This window comes from Penicillium angulare, assembly GCF_028827245.1.
Source record: "Penicillium angulare strain IBT 27051 chromosome Unknown utg000003l_segment0_segment0, whole genome shotgun sequence".
Classification (NCBI taxonomy): Eukaryota; Fungi; Ascomycota; class Eurotiomycetes; order Eurotiales; family Aspergillaceae; genus Penicillium; species Penicillium angulare.
This window is the reverse complement of record NW_026623162.1, coordinates 1,118,781-1,142,988: the sequence shown is the minus strand read 5'-3', so window position 1 is coordinate 1,142,988 and position 24,208 is coordinate 1,118,781. Positions and strand designations below refer to the sequence as shown.

General features: G+C 24.1%; 2 protein-coding genes across 2 annotated transcripts; one reads left to right on the top strand and one right to left on the bottom strand.

Annotated features, from left to right (window-relative positions):
• Nucleotides 1-292: 292 nt before the first annotated feature.
• On the bottom strand, nt 293-1,843 carry N7478_002595 (glutamate-5-semialdehyde dehydrogenase; the record flags this gene model as incomplete). Its single annotated transcript, XM_056918809.1, has 3 exons — nt 293-1,261; nt 1,320-1,423; nt 1,543-1,843. The coding sequence occupies 3 exons, from the start codon at nt 1,841-1,843 to the stop codon at nt 293-295; spliced, it is 1,374 nt and encodes a 457-aa protein (XP_056781967.1).
• A 404-nt stretch (nt 1,844-2,247) lies between these two features.
• On the top strand, nt 2,248-4,039 carry N7478_002594 (putative COP9 subunit 3; the record flags this gene model as incomplete). Its single annotated transcript, XM_056918808.1, has 5 exons — nt 2,248-2,436; nt 2,521-2,757; nt 2,811-3,263; nt 3,332-3,484; nt 3,548-4,039. 5 exons carry the CDS (start codon nt 2,248-2,250, stop codon nt 4,037-4,039), a joined length of 1,524 nt encoding a protein of 507 aa, XP_056781966.1.
• Nucleotides 4,040-24,208: the final 20,169 nt, after the last annotated feature.

Here is a 24,208-nt window from a genome sequence, read left to right as displayed (position 1 = left end):
ATCACCAAGTGTCTGGAAAACTCGCCAAAGCTGGCCGGAAGCACCAAAGTCAATGTACCTAGAAAGGCAGGATATCTTTGGTTGAGTGGCGAGATCAGAAATTTACGAATGGAAAGGGGCGCTAAAGAAAAATGCATCCGGCTTAGTCCTCATCTTTTCTCACGACTTGCGAAATGTTTAAAAGAAACAAAAAAATTCGTTGGATTCTTGGCTTTTTAATTGATTCTATGTAGTAAACTTTTTTTTTGTAGATGGAAAAAAAGAATGAAGAAAAGACGGTTGGAGAGAAACACTAGAAGGGTAAGGGGGTATGGGCATATTTCTTCCCTCCAACGCCATCATGATAGTCCCCAGCTACATGCCCATCGCCTCGAATCAAATACTTGTATATAGTCAATCCCTCGAGACCGACTGGACCTCGAGAATGGATCTTGTTGGTACTAATCCCCACCTCTGTTCCAAAACCGTAGCGCATTCCATCGGCGAATCGAGAGGATGCGTTCCAGTAAACTCCAGCACTATCGATGCCACCCATGAACATATTTGCCAGTTCTCGAGATTCGGTCAAGATGATATCAGTATGCTTGGATGAATGCTCATTTATGTGGGCGATAGCAGCTTCAACGGCAGAGGTCCAAGACCCAGCAGAAGGAACGGTCTTGACAGCCAACACCAAGTCTAAGAACTCTGTTTCATAGTCGGTATTTGTACTGGGTTGCACTTGGGCTGTTTGAGTGGGAGACAAAGATTTCAACAATGCACTTCTTGAAGCCTCATCGCAGCGGAGAGAAACCCCCTTGTCAATAAGAGCAGTTGCAATAGCGGGAAAGATTGTGTCCAAAATGTCTTCGTGGATTAAAAGTGTTTCCAAGGCATTACAAGCCGCCGGATAGTCTGTTTTTGAATCCACAATGACCTTGACTGCCGTATGCGGATTAGCGTCCAAATGTACGTACGCAGAGCAAAGGCCATCAGCATGTCCAAGGACGGGAATCTTTGTGTTGTCCTTCACGAATTTGACCAGGTCATTTGATCCTCGCGGAATCACAAGGTCAATGAGCGAATCTTGGGCAAGCAGAGACGAAACGGCGTCGCGTGTCTTGACAAGTTGAATTGACGAAACTGGCACTGACGAACTAGCAATAGCCTCTGAGACAACATTTGCAATCGCTACAAATGACTCCAAGGACTCCTTGCCGCCTGTTCGGTATTTGTTAACAATGCCGGCCACACTTCTTCGAGGCGGTTGAGGTTGGTTTACCTTTCAAGATTGCGGCATTGCCTGACTTTATGGCCAAAGCCGCAATGTTTGCAATTACCTCAGGACGGGCCTCGAATATTATCAATAACACTCCAATGGGGCAGCTGACTCTCTCCATAGTCAGTCCCTCATCCAACAAGGTTCGGAGCGTGATTTTGCCCACTGTAACCACAACGCCGAGGGGTTAGCCATATCCTGACACCACGATGAAGCGAGTGCTCATCAAAGAAGAAGAAGAAAAACTCTGAAACAAAACAAGGTTGGGCAAATTGTAGACTCACCAGGATCTTCTAAATCCCGTACGCTCAAGATTCCTTGGAGCATATCGTCATATTTTCCTGGTCGGGCCAAATCCAAGCGTTTCAGGACACTGTGATTGAGTTTACCATCATTAACGGCATGGATGGCTGCCTCGACATCTTTGGCATTTGCTCCAAGGATATAATCTCGATTCCGATCCAAAGCTTCATGGAGAGCTGTTAGGGCTTCATTCCGGGCTGCATTGGGAAGAATCGCAAGTCGGCGAGAGGCGAGCGATGCACTGCGAGCCACATCGACGGCAGCTGACTCGGTCAATGACATTGCCTTAAATATGTAAGTCAGTCAGTATACAATAGGCAAGAGGAATATGGAGTACCAACTAAATGGAAAGGGAACGTTCACAGGTTGTTCTAGGGCAAAGCGAGGGACGCGGGCAATCTCGTGAGTCAGGGCGAGGGGCACAATCCGAGCGGTGGGGCAAAGCGGTACTCCGAGTAGCTCTCCCAATCTCCACTTTCACATAGCTTCCTTGAACTGCTTGCTCCTCCACCACGCACGTTACCAGTTATCTAGCAATAAACCCGGATTGAATTTCCTCTCCGAGTCACCATAACTACGTATCTCAACGTTTTGATTACCCCTGAACCCGCAATCGGGATTCTGAATCCCTTCGAGCCATCCAACAAACACACAGACGGCGTGGGTAGGTCCGCCTCCATGCCAGGATGTCAATCACCGATGATCTTATTGTAGCATCGGCAACCCTCTGCAAAACTACCGGGCTACTGAACAAAGACTACAATCATCAGATACGAAATCATGTTACCGTTCTTCGAAAATTACTATCGAACAAAGATTTAGACTCGGTTGCTCAGGATGACACCCTCTTGAATGTGAGCGAGGATTCTTACTTTGTGTTTTTCCCTCTTACTCTCCCCAGCGCCTGAATGGAGGTTCTGGGGTGCTAAAATACCCGACATCTGATTTATGCTGTATAGAACTTTGATCCCTCGCAAGACTCGATCACCTACCTTTTTCTTCTTCATCTACAAATCCGTGCTCGCAGGGAAGCATCCGGTCAGGACTTGCCAGCAGATCTGCTTCCATCGGGGAAGCTGTGGTTGAAATCGGCTTATTTCCTACGAAGCTTTGATCCTATTCAGGTCAGGTATGCCGGTCATGAGTGGCGCCAACTAGTCGAGCTTGTAGTCCAAGCTGCGCAAGCTTCACCGAGGGTATGGGCCTTTCTACTGTGGCTAGTTTTGAGCATCTCACTAACTCCAACCAGCCATTCTTAGCTGTTCGCTTGGTCAGAGATGCGATGCTGCGACTTGACCCTTCATGTGCCGTCTTAACATCGACGCACTTACTCTTGACTCATCTCGCTCTCTTCTCTAAGGCTTACACTTGTGCTTTGCCGGTATTGGAAAGACAGATCTCTCACGTTCCTATTTCCGCTGGTCGGCATTTTTCTTCGTCACTACAAATACTTTGTGCAGAGCACGAGTCCAGCCTTAGTTTTCTCAATGAAGAAACTGGACTTTCATCAAAATTGCTAGATCGCGACTACCTACGATACTTCCTTTATGGAGGCATGATCTATATGGCGCTTAAGAAATGGGACAAGGCATCCCATTTTTTTGGGACTGTGATATCAATGCCCACAGTAGGATCTGTGAGTATGATCATAGTCGAGGCGTACAAGAAATGGATTTTGGTAGGACTTCTAGAGAAAGGCAAGGTGAGTCAAACACCTCTGGAATCCCAATTTGTTGTAATCAAATTCCTCTTAACGATTATGAGATATAGCTGTGCCCTCCGCCTAATATCACCGCACCGCACGTGATGAAGACCATCCAGTCTATCACCAAACCATACTCCAACCTAGCTCAAGCATTCGAAAGTGGTGACAAAAAAAGACTGGAGGCTGAGGTAGATGCTGGTCAAGATGTCTGGCGCGTGGTGAGTGGATGAACCCTGTTCAGTACCAATAGTTTACACCTTTGTGGCTAATTCTCTGTTCAGGACAACAACATGGGCCTTGTTTCCCAGGTTTTGGATGAATTTGCAAGGCATTCCTTGATGAAAACTAGAAAAGTATTTGCCGCCTTGACAGTGGGCGAACTCTCGGCGCAAACATCCCCACCGAACGGGAAAGATGATGGGATTACCGAATCCAAGGTAGCATCGCTCATTATGTCTGGTGCTATAGACGCGACTCTAGTGCACTCTCAAGTGTGCTCTAACGATTCAATATTACGTTTCGCCACGGCAAACTCCATGTTGCCACAATGCCACGAGATTGAAATGCAGGCTCAACTTCAAATTCAGGGGCGATTGCTAGAAAGTCTGTTTGGCCATATGGAAGAAAGCAACTTGAGGCTAGGTCTCAGTGATGAATTTATCGATAATTCTATCAAGGGCCAGTCTTGGACAGGAGCTGGGGAAATTAATCCATCCCTAGGTGGTGCTACTGACTTAGAGGTTGAAGAGGATATTATGGGTGATTTAGCTTGAACTAGGCTTTAGGACAGAAAGAATTCGATAAAATCATGTGCTCTGCTATTATTATTTATTTCTTATACTCTAATTCTTATAGATATTATTAAGCCTAGTTAACTCCTATATTTTATCCTATAGTAGGATATTATAAGCCCTACAGGCAGATCGGCCGTAGGCCCCCCCCCCAATATTGTTATAAACCCTATGGGCTGAGAGGGCGGGCGGAGTACGATGGCAGTACTATCTAATAAAGATAATAAATATATAACGTATTTCCTAAGCGAGCGGCCACCCCAAGCGAGCGGCCACCTAACCAAAAAATCGCGTCCTACCATCTTTAAACACCCACTATACTACCAAAACGTACTCAATTAAGCCAAAGTTCTCTAGAATAGGAAGGTAGAATCCTACTTGCTATTGAGGCTATAAAAAAACAAGAAATCACAGCGGTCGTCACAGTAGTACGTCTATTTGATATACCTTGCTCTATATTACGGTGTCGTCTTATCGATTATCCTTATTGCTCTGAAACTTATACTAATAGTTATAAACTGAATTAGAACGAAGAGAACTTGCTTATCTAGTGGATAATCTCTATGGATATATATAGAGCTGCCTCCTATCTAGCTACTATTTAAGAAATAGCTAATATTCTACTTATAGTATATAGTGAGATCTCTTCTTATACTGTTAGTAAGAATTAGGTTATAAACTTTATTAAATACTATCTAAAACTGACTATTTGGTTCTCTAGATAATATAATTATAAGTGTGTAAAGATAGAGGATCTAAAGGTTATTAAAGAATGGTTTAATCTTATTTTTTAGATAATTTAAGAAAATAGTATTCTTTTAGAGGATATCTATAATTTTAATAAAATTAGCTTTATAATAGGATTAATAATAACTACTAAAGTTATTATTTACTCTGAATTCTATAATTAGTGATTACTTTTATAGCCTAGAAATTATAAATAGATAATAATTATTAAAATTATCTATAAATCTAGATATATACTTACTTCTATAATTATTTTTAAAGATAAAGTACTAATTTAAGGCTAGTTTAATAATCTTTTACTTAATTAGTATTTTAAAATAAGTCTAAATAAATAGATAATAGATAAGATTAGATTTTAATAGCTTTAAAAATACTTTATTCTAGTAATAACTAATTATATAGTTAGGAAATATTAATTTCTAATTCTAGATGGTTATAGGAGTTATTTAACTCCTTAATTTAATTAAATTTATAAAAAGAATAATATTATTCTAATCTATATACTAGTATATTCTTTCTATTTTTATTAACTACTTAATATTAGATATTTTATATTGTTAAAATATATATATAGATAGCTTATTAAAAATTAGATATAGCTTAGTTTTAACTATATTGATAAGTTTAACTTTCTTTTAGCTTATCTAATTATTTATAAGGAAGCCTTCTAGACTAAAACTATTTAAAATAGTTTTGTAGTAACTAGATTAATACTATTTAATCTAAAGTATATACTATTAAAGTTAAATATTATTCTTTGAATATCTACTTCTTCTAGGAGTTATCTAATTAGTTGATTAAGCTAATTCTTACTAAAAATATCCTAGAATTTTAAACAACTTTAACGATAGGCTAGTTCTATTAAAATAATATTAAAATAATATTTAAATAGCCCTCTAAGTCCCCTAAATCAATAGATTAATTAAGTTCTAAATGCTTATGAAATTTAGATATATTTAACTACTTTACTTAAGGTTAAAATATATAAATTATATACTATATATAAGAAATAAAAGTAAAAGTACTAGTGGTCTATTAGATAGATATCTAATAAGGGTAGAATAACTATTTAAGAGGTCTAGGATACTATATAGTATACTATATAAGTAATTAAAGTACTAATTCCCCCTCCTGTAGTATAGTTAGTAATATATGTTTTATTAGCTTAGCCAGCTAGGAGGAAATTACTAATATACCGCAAGTATAGAAAAGAAGGACATAGATCAGACCATTGCAATAGTTAGTTAAATATTTTAATATATTGGCGTTGTTATTCTAAAATTATAACTAAAACTATAAAGTAGGCGGTCAGGTGGCCGCTCGCTTAGGATGGCCGCTCGCTTGGGAAATACGTTACTAAACTATATTAATAGCCTCTCTTAAATATACTATTCTTAACTTAATAAGTCTAATTTAGGAGATAGTATTTTATAATAATAATATTAAAAATAAAGAGAGAGAAGTAAATATCTATATCTAAAGGCTAGAGAAACTTAAGATAGACTATAAATATTTTATTATTTTCTATATTAAGCTATTAGTATTTATTTTAATAATATATCTTCTATTAATTATAGAGAATTTATTTAGTAATCTTAATTATCTAAATAAGAATTATAATATTAAAATTAAAGATATCTCTATCTTTAATAATTAATTCTTAATTTAAAAATATTATTAATAGCTAGTTAATCTAAATATTATATTCTAAGTTATTTTAAACTATTATAATAATAATAATATAAAATAGATATTATAAAGGGCTAAAGCAGAATTTACATCTAATTAAGCTAGGCTATATACTATATATAAAAAGCTTAAAGAAAGAATTACTAAGTAGATATTCTATATATTAGGCTATTATAGTTATATATATTATATAACCTTATACTAGGCACTAGCCTATAATAGATATTAGGTATACTTTAGTTTATAGATATTTTATATAAGATTAGATAATTAGAATATCTTAATAAAAAGACTCTAGATAATTATCAAACTGCTAAAGATATATAGGAAATCTTTAAAGAATAGATACTTTTACTAATTCAGAATATAATAAGTCTATATATAGATATTTATAATAAAATTAAAAAAGTCTATTAGTTAATCTTCTAAGATCTATATAATTTCTATCCTTATTTCTATATAAAAGAATAGTATCTTACTTATAAAATAAAATAGAATTATATTTTTAATTTTCTCTTTAAACTCTAAGTAGTAGTGAGATCTTAGGGTACAAACAGATATATATTACTAAGTTAGGGGAAACAATAGTAAATATATATATACTAGTTAAATAAACATAGTAAATAGATAAGGCCTGATTATATATAATCAGCTAACTATAATAGATAACAACAGATATAGATATAGATATTACTATATATAAACAAATATAATAGATCATAATATATAAAATATATAGGAAGAATTAGGTAAAAATATCTTATTCTCCCTTATTTAATTAAAGATCGTCTCGATTATAAGTATTTATATAGAACAGTAGTATATAAAATACCTATAATATAACTATATATATAGAGGATTATAAATATTTATAATTTATCTTTATAAGAGTACTATATAGCTCAATTTTAGCTAATTCTATATTATCTTATATAATAGTTTATATTAGTATATCTAGCTATATAGTAAATAGTCTAATTATATTATAGATATTATATAAAGGAATACTAGTAATATTAAGGATTATTATATAATTTATAGTATTCTAGGGATATAGAGATAATAAAGTCTTATAAGTTATCTTTCTAGCTTCTAAATCGATAGCCTTAGATTTAATAGTAGCCTATTGGTTATTTTTAGATAGTTCTAGTAATAATATAATAGATAGTAAAAAGAGAAAGACTATAATAATAGTTTATATAGGGTTTTTTAAATAGTATTATAATTATTACTTCTAGTATTATAAATACTTATATTAGCCTAAGGCCTCTTACTTACCTTTATAGAGCTTCCTATCTATAGGGGTCTATATAAAGTATTAACCCCCTCCCCTAGCTATAAGCCTTCTTTCTCTTTAACCTTCTATTAGTTTAATAATTAGTATTACCTTATTAATATATTACCTTCTTTTAATAATATAATTCTATTTGCATTCAAAAAGCTTACTAATACTATCTTTTAGCTTATTTACTATTCTTCTTATATTTATTATTTTTTATACTTTCTTTCTTTATATAATTCTCTTCTTATACTTCTTTTCCTATACTTCTCTTCCTATACTTCTTTTCCTATATATCTTATTATATCTCTTCTTTTCTAATAGATATAATTCTAGATTCTTATAGTATTACTTAAGCTGAATATAAGCTAATATCTTATTTCTTATAGAAATATTAGATGTTCTACCCCCTAATATAGATATAATTATACCCTAGAGCTTTAGTATTAAGCCTTAATTTACAAAAGCTGTTATATATAGTAAAGGTATTAATATATTTAGTAATACCTTCCTTCTTAACTTCTAATCTACTTCTAATCTTATATTTATTACTATACTAGTTATATATAATATAGATTAATATAATATTAATAGTATTAAAGTTAATTTAAAAGGGTAAAGATATATATATATTATCTAATAAATTAGGATAGCTACCTCTCTATTATATATATACTATTTAGTAGATTATAGGTCTTTTCTTTTATATATAGTTATAGTTTTTAATAGTAGAGATATTATATTTAGTAGCTCTTATACTTTATATATATATAGAAATACTATAAGTAGATACTCTTTCTATTAGAATCCTTTTAAGAATCTTATTTATTTTATATAAGATACTTATCTAATCTTCTATTATTATATCTCTTACTATCTAGTTAAAAATCTAGCTATAGAAGAGAATAATTATAATATAGAGGAAGCTTCTTCTTTTATAATCATACTATAAAAGTATTATATTACTATCTCTATATCTTTTTCTAAAGAGACTATATCTTCTATCTCTAAGAAGCTATATATAATTATTCCTATTATAGTAACTCTAGAAGCTTTAGTTTATACTAAATTAGTTCTTTCTTTTATAAGAAAGACCTAGAAGATCTAATCTCTTTTTTTATAGCTTTCTCTTTCTCTTCTAGTCTAAAAGAACTTATCTATATTATTAATATTAAGTATTCTAGTAATCTAGTAATCTAGTTTATTTAATAGACTAGTATTTCTCTCTACTAGATAACTATAATATTTACTATTATCTTAAAACTAGTAAGTTTAAGCTAATACTAATAGTATATAATTAATTATCTCTAGTAGAGTCTTATTTAGTCTATGATTATATATAAATTAAAATAGTTCTAAAAGAGAATAATATTATTAAGTATAATAAGAGTAAAGCTAAGTTAGAAAAGAACCCTTTTATATTTAATATAGTTAAGACTATATCTTAAGTAGTTATTCTATCTATAAAGAAGAATAATTATTATAAAAGGAAATTAGCTCTTAAAAAAGAACTTATAGAGTTTATAAATATTATTTATAAAAAGTCTAATCCTTTTATTTATAATAATACTAAACTTTCTACTTATAATACTTTTAATAATAAGCTTTTATTTAGTATCTTATCTAAATCTTCTATAATTTCTTTAAGGAAGACTATTATTAAATAATCTATTTATTATATTTAGTCTTATAAAGATATCTCTATATAATTTATATTAATTTATATTAATTTATAATACTTTATAATACTTTATAATATTTATAGGGATGACTTTTAGTGTTTTCTATTTATAATTTAATTATATTTTTTTTCTATATTCTTAGCTAGTATTTAATAAGTCTTATATATCTAATATAAATCTCTATTTTATCTTTTCTTCCCTTTTTATAGATTTTATAACTTAGTCTTTAGGATTATAATAGTAAAGAGACTATTTTTTATTAATATCCTTTTATATATTATTATAGTATATAGAATACTTCTTTCTAGAAGAATATTTTCTTCTATATCTATATCTTTATTTTTAGAGATATATCTAGTTCTATATTATTATTTAAGTCTAAACTTAACTTTTTCTATAACTCTTTAGGATTTTTCTATTTTAGATCTCTCTATATATATTAGTATTTTATTATATATCTATATACTTTCTTAATAATATATTCTATAATTATATTCTTCCTTACTAAACTTTATTATATATTATTATAATAGAACTTATTCTATATTTTATAAATAAAAGTTAATAGATCTAAATAAATTAGTAATAAAGTATTATTCTTTAGGATTTTCTAGATCTTTTTAAGTCTTTTTAGGTTTAAACTAATTTATTATATTATAATTTAAATAACTTATAATATCTATAGTAATTTTAGGTTATCTACTTTTATTTCTAGTAGTCTTAATCTAATTATAAGATTTTAAAATATATAGCTAAATAACTTTACTAAAGTATATATTCTAAGAATATAAACTACTAGAATATAATATAATCTAAACTACTTACTTCTAAATTTTTTTCTATTTTTATTATATATTAATATCTAGTTATTCTTTTAGAAGCTAGTTTTTATAACTTTATTATTATAGATATAATCTTTCTTAATTATATAATTTAGTAATAATTTATTTATTTTTATTTATATATTATTTAAGTCCTATAGTATATCTAATCTTTCTATAAAAGGTTATACTACTATTATATTATTATTATTACTAGATATTTATAGTTATTTACTATATACTAAATATAATAGACTAATATTATAGATCTACTAGGGCTAAGTCTAACTTTAGACTAATAAGAGCTAATTAGTTTTATATTTAATATAAAGCTATAAAGTTATATATAGGATCTAGTACCTAAGGATCCCTAGATACTAGGACTAGAAAATACTTTAGAAAGAGAGCTATAAATAGTCTTTTACTAACTATTATAACCTATATTTTATATAAGAATAAGATAATATAGAGACCGCTAGAAATAGCCCTCTTAGTATAAATAATAATTATTTCTCTAGATAATTATATATTCCTTAGTTATATAACTATCTACTTCTAATCTACTCTAGGAGTATATAGGGAGTTATAATAACTCTAAGATCTACTCTCTAAGAGTTACTATAGAAGTATATAGAAGACTAGGATATATAAGAGATAATTATTACTATTATATATTTAGTTCTTTATATTTAATCTTATTATTATACTTAGATTACTACTTTTAGTAATATAGTTTATAACCTAATTTACTCTTATTATTACCCTAGTTATATTTTAATCTAACTTTCTTAAATATAACTTAAATCTAATTAATAGTTTATCTCTAATAAATTATTAAAAGCCCTTCTTTTATATAATCCTTATAAGTACTCTTATAGGTCTAAGCCTATATAAGGTTTTAAGATAATAGTATAACTATAGAATATACTTAAGGTATATATAGACTAAAGGACTATATCTACTTACTATATAATAGGACCAGCTTATAATAACTAAATCCTATTATACTATATTTATATATATATATATAATAAAAATAGTCTATGTTAGATAAAGATCCTATAACTTTATTAGTTTATTTATTAAATACTTTATTAGTATTTAGCCTAATAATCTATTAAAGTTTTCTATCTTCCTATTTATATATAGGTAGTATAGAGTAATTATTTAATATTAGGTATTAAGAAACTAAATATAATATCTTATTATCCTAACTAATAGATTCTAGCTATTATTGATAATTATTTCCTTTAGTATACTATAATTTATAAAGATTTATTTATATATAAACTAACCTAAAGCTTCTTCTATAGCTTCTAGAATAGCTTATATAATAACCTAGCTAGTAGTATAATTAATTATAGTAATAATCTAGTGATTATTATTAGATATATAAAGAAAGTATCTAATTAGATTAATATCTTATTATTTAAATAGATAGATATTATTCTTTACTATATATTAAGTTATCTTTTATTCTAAACCTTTTTAAGGGTTTTAGCTAACTTAGTATTTAGGATATAATTTTATAATATCTTCTATATTCTTTTTTATATTTAGTTATTATACTTATAGATAAATAACTTTATTTATACCTAGATATTCTAAATAACTAAACTTCTTATAGAGATATAATAATTATTCTCTATAAAAAAGAGATTCTAAATAAAATATATAAACCTTATTTTTATAGATAAAGACTAGCTAATAATAAGTTATACTTATAGACTTTATTAGTAACTTTATATTATAGTATAATAAGTTTAGAGTAAACTTTTCTATAATTTTTATAAGCTTCTTATTAATAAGAAGTATTCCTAAATCTAAATACTTTTCTATAGCTATTAGTTATTCTTTTTCTAGGATTTTTATAATTATTTATTCTATTATAGTTAAGATTATAGTAAGAGTAGTATTTTAAATTAGAGGAAATAATATATTTATAGGGTCTTTACTAATAAAATCTAGTCTTTTACTAATAGTATTAGGAAGAATTATCTCTTTATCTTTCTAATACTAAATCTTTAGATTATACTTACTACTCTATAACCTAGTAAGTTATTTATTATAGATTAATAATATTTATAAATACTATAAATCTTAGTAATTAATTATAATAGTTATTTTTATATTGTTTTCTAGATAATAATCCTATAGATATAAGATCTCTTTAATAGTTAATAACTTCTTTTTATATATAAAGTAATTTAATTCTATACTAGAAAGCTTATAATTATTGAAGGTTATAAGATAGAGTTTTCTATTCTTATCTATTTGGTTTAGGACTATTCTAATAGTTTATTTAGATATATTAGTCTTAATTATAAATAGTTTTATTAGGTTAGATTAGATTAATATAGAAGTAGTAGTAATAAGGTATTTTAGTTATTTAAAAGTCTTTTTATATACTACTAACTATAAAATTAGATAAAGCTTAATTTTTTAGAGCTGTTTATTAGGCTTTTTTAATAATTTATATAAAGGTATATAGATTCTAGTAAAATCCTTAATAAACTATTAATAATATATTATAAGTCCTAAGAATTACTAGACTTTATATATATTTATAGGCCTTAGCTATAATATAATTATATTAATCTTTACTAATATTATTAAGACTTATTCTCTTTTAATATAGAACCTATAGAACTTAATATATTTAATAGTAATCTTATATTTTCTTAGTATAATATATAGCTAATATTCTCTTAGTATAACTAATACTTTTTTAAGATATTTATAGTATTCTTCTATAGTTTTTAAAAAGATAAGGATATTAAGATATTTTTACCTAATTCTCCCTATATATTTTATATATTATAATCTATTACGTTTGTTTATATATAGTAATATCTATATCTATATCTATTACTATCTATTATAGTTAGTTAATCATATATAATCAGGCCCTATCTATTTATTATATTTACTTAACTAGTATATATATATTAACTATTGTTTCCCCTAACTTAGTAATATATACCTATTTATATTCTAAGATCTTATATAGTAGTATTATTTTAAAAATAGTATCTTTTATAGCCTATTAGGAGCTACTAAGAGTATAATATAAATATCTATATAACCCTAGAAAAAACGATTCAAAAGGTAATAAGATCCGCTAAAGAGGTCTTAATATAGTAATAGTATATAAAAGCTTAAGGCTATATATATAGCTTTTATCTAAAAGAATTTAGAAGCTAAAGTTCGTAAGATAAGTATAAACTATTATAATTAGATAGTTAAGACTCTAAATATAGATAAAATATAGTAAATCCTATAGATCTATATATATTAGTACTTTATTTTTAAGCTATTATATTATATTATATTAACTATACTATTTTAAGATATTCTTCTAAGTAAAACCAGAGACTAGTAGTCAAGAACCATAATATAGCTATCTCTAAGAGAAATAAAAAGAGAAATATAATAAAGACTTAATATCTTTAGAAGAACTTTACTATAAAGAAAAGAAGAGTTAGTATATTTAATTTTACTAAAGAAAAGACTAGAATATATTAACTATAATAGATAATTATTATCTATTAATAAGCTTTACTTATAAATAAGTAAACTATATATATACTTTCTATCCTATTATTAGTATTTATAAAGATTTATATAAATATATAAAGTATTAATAGTAACCTAGTGGCTATATCTAAAATTATTGTCTAGATTATTACTATATTTAAATAGAAATATATAGAGTAAGGAGTACTATAAGCTACTTAGTATAATAATATTATATCTAATATTATTTATATATAATTAAGTATATTAACTACTAAATATATATTAATAAAAAGTATTTATATAATTAATAAATATAATAACTAAATTTAATATAATACTATATAAATATATCTCTATAACTATAAATACTATTTTTATAAGATTATATAGTTTATTAGAGTATAACTAGAAGAATATAATAAGATAATTTAAACTAGTAGAGCTCTTAAAAAGAGAGTAGCTTAGTTTTAGAAATATTATAAGTAATATATTATAGTTATAGATCTAAGCTAAGAAGTTTATATATTTATAGTATATAAGATATAGATTAAATATAAGTTCTTAGAATATCTTAATAATAAAAAATAATAAGACTACTTCTAGAAGAATTATTAAGAAGATTATATTTTTATTAAATATATAATAGATCTCTAAGAGACTATAGCTAAATATAAAATTAAAATATTAGAGACTATTCTAATTTAATTCTTATAGAAGAATATAAAAATATAGTTATAGAAGTATTAAATAGAAAACTAAAATTATTTAATAAGACTTATAAATATAATTAAGTATTTTATATAATTTAAATAAAAAACTATAATTACTAATTATCTAAAGAAGAAGAATTAAAATAATAATCTATATAATAACTAGTATAATCCTAATATAATAGACTTAGATATTCTTAAGTCTATAAATAAATTAAAAAATAACTAATAGAAAGAAACTTAGATATATTTTAATTATAATAAAAAAAGATATATTAAGTAGAATTACTAATTATCTAAGAAGAGTTAGAATAGAAGTTCTAGATATACTAAGAAATTAAAAAACTAAAGATAACTAAGATAATTAAAACTCTTATTAATTATATAAAAAAGACTTTAAAATTACTAGTATATATAGATCTAGATCTATTAGATCTAGTATTAGTAGTTCTTATTACTCTAGTTATTTTATAAAAACTAGAGAATATAGAAAAATATAAGAAGAAAGCTAAACTTACTAATATTAAGATAAATCTCTATACTATAGGAGATTCCTTATTATACTATAAAGTTTTAGTATATAGCTAAAATAGAAATATAACTATTTATATCTTACTGAATTATAGTACTTTCTATATCTTTATTTCTATTAATTCCTTTAAAAAGAATTATTTATATCCTAATTACTATAAAGTAAGCTTAGATATATATATTTAAATATCTAATAAAGAGAGGCTTATTATAAGATTAAAGGTTTATCTCTTAATAGCTCTTAGAAGCTAGTATATAATAATTTTAGTATAGATATTTGATTTATTAGAATATAAACTTATCCTTAAGTAGGATTTCCTAAAATATTAGAACCCTAAGATCTATTAGAAAATATCTATTATAAAGATTTATAATCGTAGCTAAATATATATTATATAGACTAATAATTAATATAGATATATCTTAAATAATAATAACCTATAGCTAAATTTAATATTAGCTAAGTAGATATAAAAAGAACTAAAGTATAAATCTATATAAGAAGTATAGTATTTTATATATCTAAAGATAATAAAAAAATTAAAAATACCTAAGTTATCTAAGATTCCTATATATAGAGACCTAAAGATTTATCCTATTCTAAAAGAATATAAAGATATTTTTAAATTAATATTATTATAAGAGTTACTACTAAAATAGGCTATCTTATATAATATATATACTAAGGATACTATACCTATTAATATTAATTTATATATATTATCTAAGTAAAAGCTATAAAAATAGAAGAAATAAATATCTAAACTATTAGAAAAAGATCTAATTCAACTATCTATAAGTACTTAGAGGTTCCCTATAATATTTATTATAAAACTAAATAGTAGCTAAAGGATATATATAGATTATTATATATTAAATAGACTAATATTAAAGAATAGGTATCTACTATTATAAATTTAAGATCTACTTAATTATATAGATATTATTAAGATTATATCTAAGATAGATTTAATATCTAGATACTAATAGGTTTAAATAAGAGTATAGTTAATTAAAAAGACTATTTTTAATATAATATAGAGAAAATATAAGTAGATTATAATATTATTTAGGCTCTATAATATATCTATTATTTTCTAATTTATTATAAATAATACCTTAAGACTATTTCTTAACTAATTTATTATGATTTATTTAGATAATATTCTTATTTTTTTAAAAATTATAGAAGAATACTATAAGTATCTTAAAAAAGTATTAGCTATATTAAGAGAATATTAGCTATATACTATACTAAGAAAATATAAGATTACTACTAAATATATTAAATTCTATAGGTTCTATATTAAAGAAGAATTAGTCTTAATAGTAATTGTTATATACTTTAACCCCTTAGGTATACTAACCAAGCCTATATCTTAGTCAGCTACCCTTTTTATTAAACCTACATTAAATTATTAATATTTTACCTTTTAATCCTATCTCTTTACTAGAATAGACTAAATATATCTTCTAACCTTAAGACTCGAATTCAATATACCTTAGTAACTATATCCGATCAATAAATACCTAATTTAAGTACTTCAGCCTGGTTATCTAACCTTCTATATCGAATACTTATCCACCGGTTCTACGAATATAGAAACTTTAAGAATAAGTAATTAGGTTAATATACTCTAAATTTAGTATAAGAAACTACTTTAATCTAATATATTAAGTAACTTAATAATCTATAGGTACCTTATATACTCTAAGAGATTAAATATTATATAAATTCTATTCTAGTCTAATCGGGTTAACCTCTAATAAGTAAGATATAGGTAAGTTAATTTATATAATACCTTCTAGAAGGCTTCTTTTAGATTAAATAAAAGCCTATTAATAAGAAAAGACTTGAATCTGAGGATATCTTATATTTAATTATATAGTTTAAGTATATTATAGATTGGTTAGAAGGGATTAATCCGAAGAATATATATAATTTCGATAAAATAGGGTTCTAATTAGATTAAGAATAGGCTTAAAAGGTTATTATATACTACTAATATAGCTCTAAAATACTTACTTTAACCAATCGAGGTTAGATTATTATCTTAATTAAGTATATTACTATAGATAAATGATTAATAGTCCTATATCTTATCTTTAAAGATTAGATATATATAGAAGATTAGTTCTAAGATAATCCTACCCTTAACTAATACTATAATATTCAAGTCTTTCCGACTAGGTAGTTATCTAATCTAATTACCCTTAAATAGTTATATATCTTCTATAAGAATACTAAAAACTATATTAGGACTAATAGTAAATATATCCTTTTCTTCGATAGGTATAGATCCTACCTAACCTTTAAATTCCTTAACTTCTATAACTAAAATCGGATTATTCCAATAAGCTTTCGATCCTATATATCCTATTTTACACAACCTCTAGACTAAAAGCTATTTTTAAGCCTAAAATAATATTTCTAGAAGGAAAATTTACTTATAAATATATAGTTCCGGCCTAATTTAGTAAAGTATCAATTCCTTAAGGATATAACCTTAATTCAAAAGAAGGTAATTATACTATATATTATTTAAAATATATTTTAAGATACTAGTATATAGCCTTTTAACCCTAATATTATGATCGGACTAATACAAAAAAGATAGGATAAAAGGTATATAAACAACCCAATTCTCAAGTTATTAGGCTATATACCTAAACTATAGTCTTTGCTTAATATATCCTTACTATAAATAGTTAAAAAGCTTAATCAGATAGGAAATAAACTTAAGAAATATATTGCAAAAATATTAGGCCAAATAGAAGATCAGACCAAAGAGCTAAATCGATTAAAACGTGATTTTAAGCACTACTAAATAGGTTAATTAATTAATATAGAGTATATATATAAGCTTAAAAGCAAATTATTATTAATTTAAGCTTATTAACGTCTAATTCAGACCAAAAGGACTCGAAAGTAGTTATTAAGCCTTACTATATTAACTCCTCTAGATACTAATTACCGAATTTAGAAGTATAATAAAGAAGAGAAAAAATCAGACTATATACATATACTCCAGGCCGCTGTGTAGGATTCGGTCTTAATTCCGTAAAGATCGGACAAAAATAAAGATCTTAAGGATCTCGAGGGATAGGTTATAGAAGATAATAGAAAACTACTTTATATAGTTAATACAGAAGGGGTATTACTAGAAAAGCTCAAAAAGTATAAATATTAATAATTTAATATAGGTTTAATAAAAAGGGTAGCTAACCAAGATATAGGCTTAGTTAGTATACCCAAGGGGTTAAAGTATATAATAATTACTAATAAAGATTAATATAATTATATTATAGCTAAGGCCTATAAATATATATAAAGTCTAGTAGTTCTTAGGACTTATAATATATTACTAATAGTTTATTAAGGATTTTACTAGAATCTATATATCTTTATATAAATTATTAAAGAAGCCTAATAAGTAGCTCTAAAAAGATAAGTTTTATCTAATTTTGTGGTTAGTAATATATAAAAGGGTTTTTAGATAACTAAAGTATTTTATTACTACTACTCTTATATTAATCTAACCTAATCTAATAAAACTATTTATAATTAAGATTAATATATTTAAGTAGGCTATTAGAATAGTCCTAAACCTAGTAGATAAAAATAGAAAACTTTATTTTATAATCTTTAATAATTATAAGCTTTCTAATATAGAATTAAATTATTTTATATATAAAAAGGAGTTATTAACTATTAAAGAGACTTTATATCTATAGGATTATTATCTAGAAAATAGTATAAAAATAACTATTATAACTAATTATTAGGATTTATAATATTTATAAATATTACTAATCTATAGTAAATAACTTACTTACTAGATTATAGAGTATTAAAAATATAATCTAAAGAGTTAGTATTAGAAAGATAAAGAGATAATTATTCTTAATACTATTAGTAGAAGACTAGATTTTATTAGTAAAGGCCCTATAAATATATTATTTCCTCTAATTTAGAATACTACTCTTACTATAATCTTAACTATAGTAGAATAAATAATTATAAAAGTCCTAGAAAAAGAATAACTAATAGCTATAAAAAAGTATTTAGATTTAGGAATACTTCCTATTAATAAGAAGCTTATAAAAGCTATAGAAAAGTTTATTCTAAACTTATTATATTATAATATAAAGTTATTAATAAAGTCTATAAATATAGCTTATTGTTAATTAGTTTTTATCTATAAAAATAAAGTTTATATATCTTATCTAGAACCTCTCTTTTATAGAGAATAATTACTATATCTCTATAAGAAGTTTAGTTATTTAGAATACCTAGATATAAATAAAATTATTTATCTATAAGTATAATAGCTAAATATAAAAAAGAATATAGAAGATATTATAAAATTATACTTTAAATACTAAATTAGTTAAAACCCTTAAAAAGGTTTAGAATAAGAGATAACTTAATATATAGTAGAGAATAATATTTATCTATTCAAATAATAAAATATTAATCTAATTAGATATCTTCTTTATATATCTAATAGTAATTACTAGATTATTACTATAATTAATTATACTACTAGCTAGGTTATTATATAGACTATTCTAGAAGCTATAGAAGAAGCTTTAGGTTAGTTTATATATAAATAAATCTTTATAAATTATAGTATACTAAGAGAAATAGTTACTAATAATAGCTAGAATCTATTAGTTATAGTAATAAGATACTATATCTAGCTTCTTAGTACTTAATATTAAATAACTACTCTATACTATCTATATATAAATAAAAAGATAAAAAACTTTAATAGATTATTAGGCCAAATACTAATAAAGTATTTAATAAATAAACTAATAAAGTTATAGGATCTTTACTTAGTATAGACTATTTTTACTATATAAATATATAAATATAGTATAATAAGATTTAGCCTATTTTATTTAGTATATAATAAATAACTATAAATACCTAGTAATAATAATAATATAATAATAGTATAACCTTTTATAGAAAGGTTAGATATACTATAGAACTTAAATAATATATAAACAAAAGTAAATAAATTATTACTAAATTATATAATTAAGAAGGGTTATACCTATAATAGTAAAATTATAAAAACTAGCTTCTAGAAGAATAACTAAGTATTAATATATAATAAAAATAGGAAGAAGTTTAAAAGTAAGTTGTTTAGACTATATTATATCCTAATAGTCTATACCCTTAGAATATATACTTTAGTAGAGCTATCTAACTATATACTTTAAAATCTTATAAATAGATAACCTAAAGTTACTACAGATATTATAAGCTACTTAAACTATAATATAATAAGTTAGTTTAAACCTAAAGGGACTTAAAAAGATCTAGAAGATCTTAAAGAATAATACTCTACTACTAACTTACTTAGACCTATTAACTTTTATTTATAAAGAGTAGGATAGGTTCTATTATAATAGTATATAGTAAATTTTAGTAGAGAAGGATATAATTATAGAATATATTATTAAGAAGGTATATAGATATATAGTAAAATACTAATATATATAGAAAAATCTAAAATAGAAGGATCTTAAAGAGTTATAGAAAGAGTTAAGTTTAGACTTAAATAATAATAATAAAGCTAAGTATATCTCTAAAAATAAAGATATAGATATAGAAGATATTCTTCTAGGAAGAAGTATTCTATATACTATAATAGTATATAAAAGGATACTAATAAAAGATAGCTTCTTTATTATTATAATCTTAAAGACTAAGTTATAAAGTCTATAAAAAAAAGAGAGAGGATAAAGTAGAGATTTATATTAGATATATAAGACTTATTAAGTACTAGCTAAGAATATAGAAGAAAATATAATTAAATTATAAATAGAAAATACTAAAAATCACCCCTAAGAATATTATAAAGTATTATAAAATAGTATAAAATAGTATAAATTATATAGAGATATCCTTATAAGACTAACTATAATAAATAGATTATTTAATAATAGTCTTCTTTAAAGAAGTTATAGAAGATTTAGATAAGATACTAAATAAAAGCTTATTATTAGAAGTATTATAAATAGAAAGTTTAGAATTATTATAAATAAAAGAATTAGACTCTTTATAAATAATATTTATAAACTTTCTAAGTTCTTTCTTAAAAGCTAACTTCCTCTTATAATAATTATTCTTCTTTATAGATAGAATAACTACTTAAAATATAATCTTAACTATATTAAATATAAAAAGATTCTCTTCTAACTTAGCTTTACTTTTATTATACTTAATAATATTATTCTCTTTTAGAACCGCCTTAATTTATATATAATTATTAGCTAAATAAGACTTTACTAAAGATAACTAATTATATACTATTAATATTAGCTTAAACTTACTAGTGTAGAGATAATAATAGATATTATAATTATTTAATAAAGAGAAATACTAGTTTATTAAATAAAGTAGACTACTAGGATATTTAATATTAATAGTATAAATAGGTCCTTTTAGACTAAGAAAGAAAGAGAAAGCTATAAGAAAAGGAGATTAAATCTTCTAGATCTTTCTTATAGAAGAAAAGACTAACTTAATATAAGATAAAGTTTCTAGAGTTACTAGAGTAGGAATAGTTATATATAGCTTCTTAGAGATAGGAGATATTATCTTTTTAGAAGAAGATATAGAGGTAGTAATATTGAGATCTTTATAGTGAAATTAATATATTATATAGGTATATCTAACTATAGTAAGGGAAACAACTATATAATATATACTAGATATAAAGACAAATAAAACAAATAGGCTCAATCAGGTTAGATCAGGTAGTACAGATATTATAATAATAGATACAATAGGGATACTAATATAGTAGGATAATATAGGAAATAATATAATATAGGAAGACAAAATTTTAATATCCTCCCCTACTTAGACTTAATTATCTACAATTAATTAAAATAAGTATAAAAATATCTAATCATATAGTATTACTGTCGGAATATTACAAATTAGTAATATTATAATAGTAAGATATAGTCTAAACAACAATATCTCTTTATCTACCTTAGGTAGATATTTCTTTATATATAAATATATATAATTATATCAATATCTATAAACTAAATATATATAATAATATTAGATATTCTATATACTAAAATATATAGTAGTATTAGATATATTTACTTATTAGTAAAGAGAGCAAACAAGCTAAAGTTATAATATCAAACAGACCATCTAGTTATAATACCTAATTATATTAGACTATATTAAAATAGAAAGAATTAAAACTATTTATTACTATTGGGTTGCTAAACTTTTAGTATAGTAAATATCTAATTCTTAGTAAAGACCTTTTAAGATATAAAAAAGTCTAAGATATTACCTAATAACTTATTTCTTCTTATATATTATATATTCTTATATCTTTATATTAATTATTAACTACTCTTTAAACTATAATAAGTTTATTAAATTTCCTATTAAGAAGTAATTATAAAAGGTATATTCTTCTAATATTTTAAAAATATTTATTAAAATTAGTCTAGAAATAGGTATATTAGTATAATAAAGGCTAATATATTAATAATTATTATTTTACTTAGGCTTAAATAAGGTTCTACCTTTTCTTATTATATCTAGTCTTTAGGTTAATATTAAATATATATCCTTTTCTTCTCTCTATAATTCCTTCTTAGTATATTATATAGTATTATAGCTTTAAGAAAGATATATTTGTTCTATTTTATTATTATTATTCTAGATATTATTATATTATATTTAGGATATTACTCTTAGGCTTACTCTTTTATTCTAAGTATTATACTTTTTAGATTATATAACTTCTCTTACTAATATATTTTTTTTATAGTAATTATAATAATAGTACTAAAGATTCTAAAATACCTTCTTAATAAGGTTAAAGATCTTAGGATTAATTATTCTAGTAATCTACTAATAATTCTTATAACTACTAATTATAATAAGCTATTTACTAATCTAATAATAATATATAATATTAACTAGTATAATCTTAGCTATATAAAGATTACTTCTAAATAATAAGCTAAAACTACCTTTAGTTAATATAGTAAGATTCTTCTAGATATATTATATAATTATTATATTTATTAATATAGTCTTTTTATATCTTATATTATTATTATTTTTAATAATAGTAATATTATTTTTAGGGGTTCTTATATTAATTATTTATATAGAGGTACTATAAATTATAATTTATTCTAAGAGATATCTTCTTCTAAATTAATTATATATCTTTAAGAGTATTATCTATATTTATCCTACTTAATTAATAATAAGTTAGTTAATACTATATTATCTTTTACTACTCTAATCAAAAAATATAAGCTTATTTCTTTTAAGAGTTCTTTTATTACTAAGTATTTTTTAAATACTCTAATTTAGATACTTTTAACTATATCTTTAACTCTAAAGAAGACTACTAATAAGGAATATCCTACTAACTAATATACTTCTTCTTTAGAAAATAAAAAGATATATAGTTATATTAAATTAAATAACTTCTTAGAAATAGTTTTTACTCTAGATACTTTATCTTTTATTTATATATATTTAAATAAGAATATAGAAAAGTTAAATAAGATTTTATATAAGAATAAGATCTATTCTAACTAATAAATTAAGAAAGAGAAGAAATCTAAGAATAATAATCTATTTACTATAGAAATAGTAGATATAGTTAAAAAGAATATTATTAAAAGAACTAATAATCTTTTTATTATTAATATATCTCTTATAACTTCTAGTTCTATTTAGTTAATTTTAATTTTAATTAAATATAATTATAGTTATTCTTATAAGTAATTATTCTTTTTTCTTTTTTTTGAATAGAGATAACTTAATAATATAATATAATATATTCTAATAATTTCTTTTTCTCTTATTTAACAATAAAGTTTCTTTAGCTAAGACTCTAGATAAACTAAAATATCCTTTCAGAAATAGTATAAAATATATAAGATTTCTAAGTACTTTACTCTTCTTCTCTATAGATTTATTTACTTAGAAGTCTTAGAAAATATTATAATAGTAAATAGACTATTCTTTATTAGTATTTATTTATAGATATTAACTATATAATAAGCTTATAATCTATAAGTATAAGTTTATTATATATTATTTTTTATACTTCTTTAAATAAATACTTCTAGAGATATTTAAATATCCTTATTTA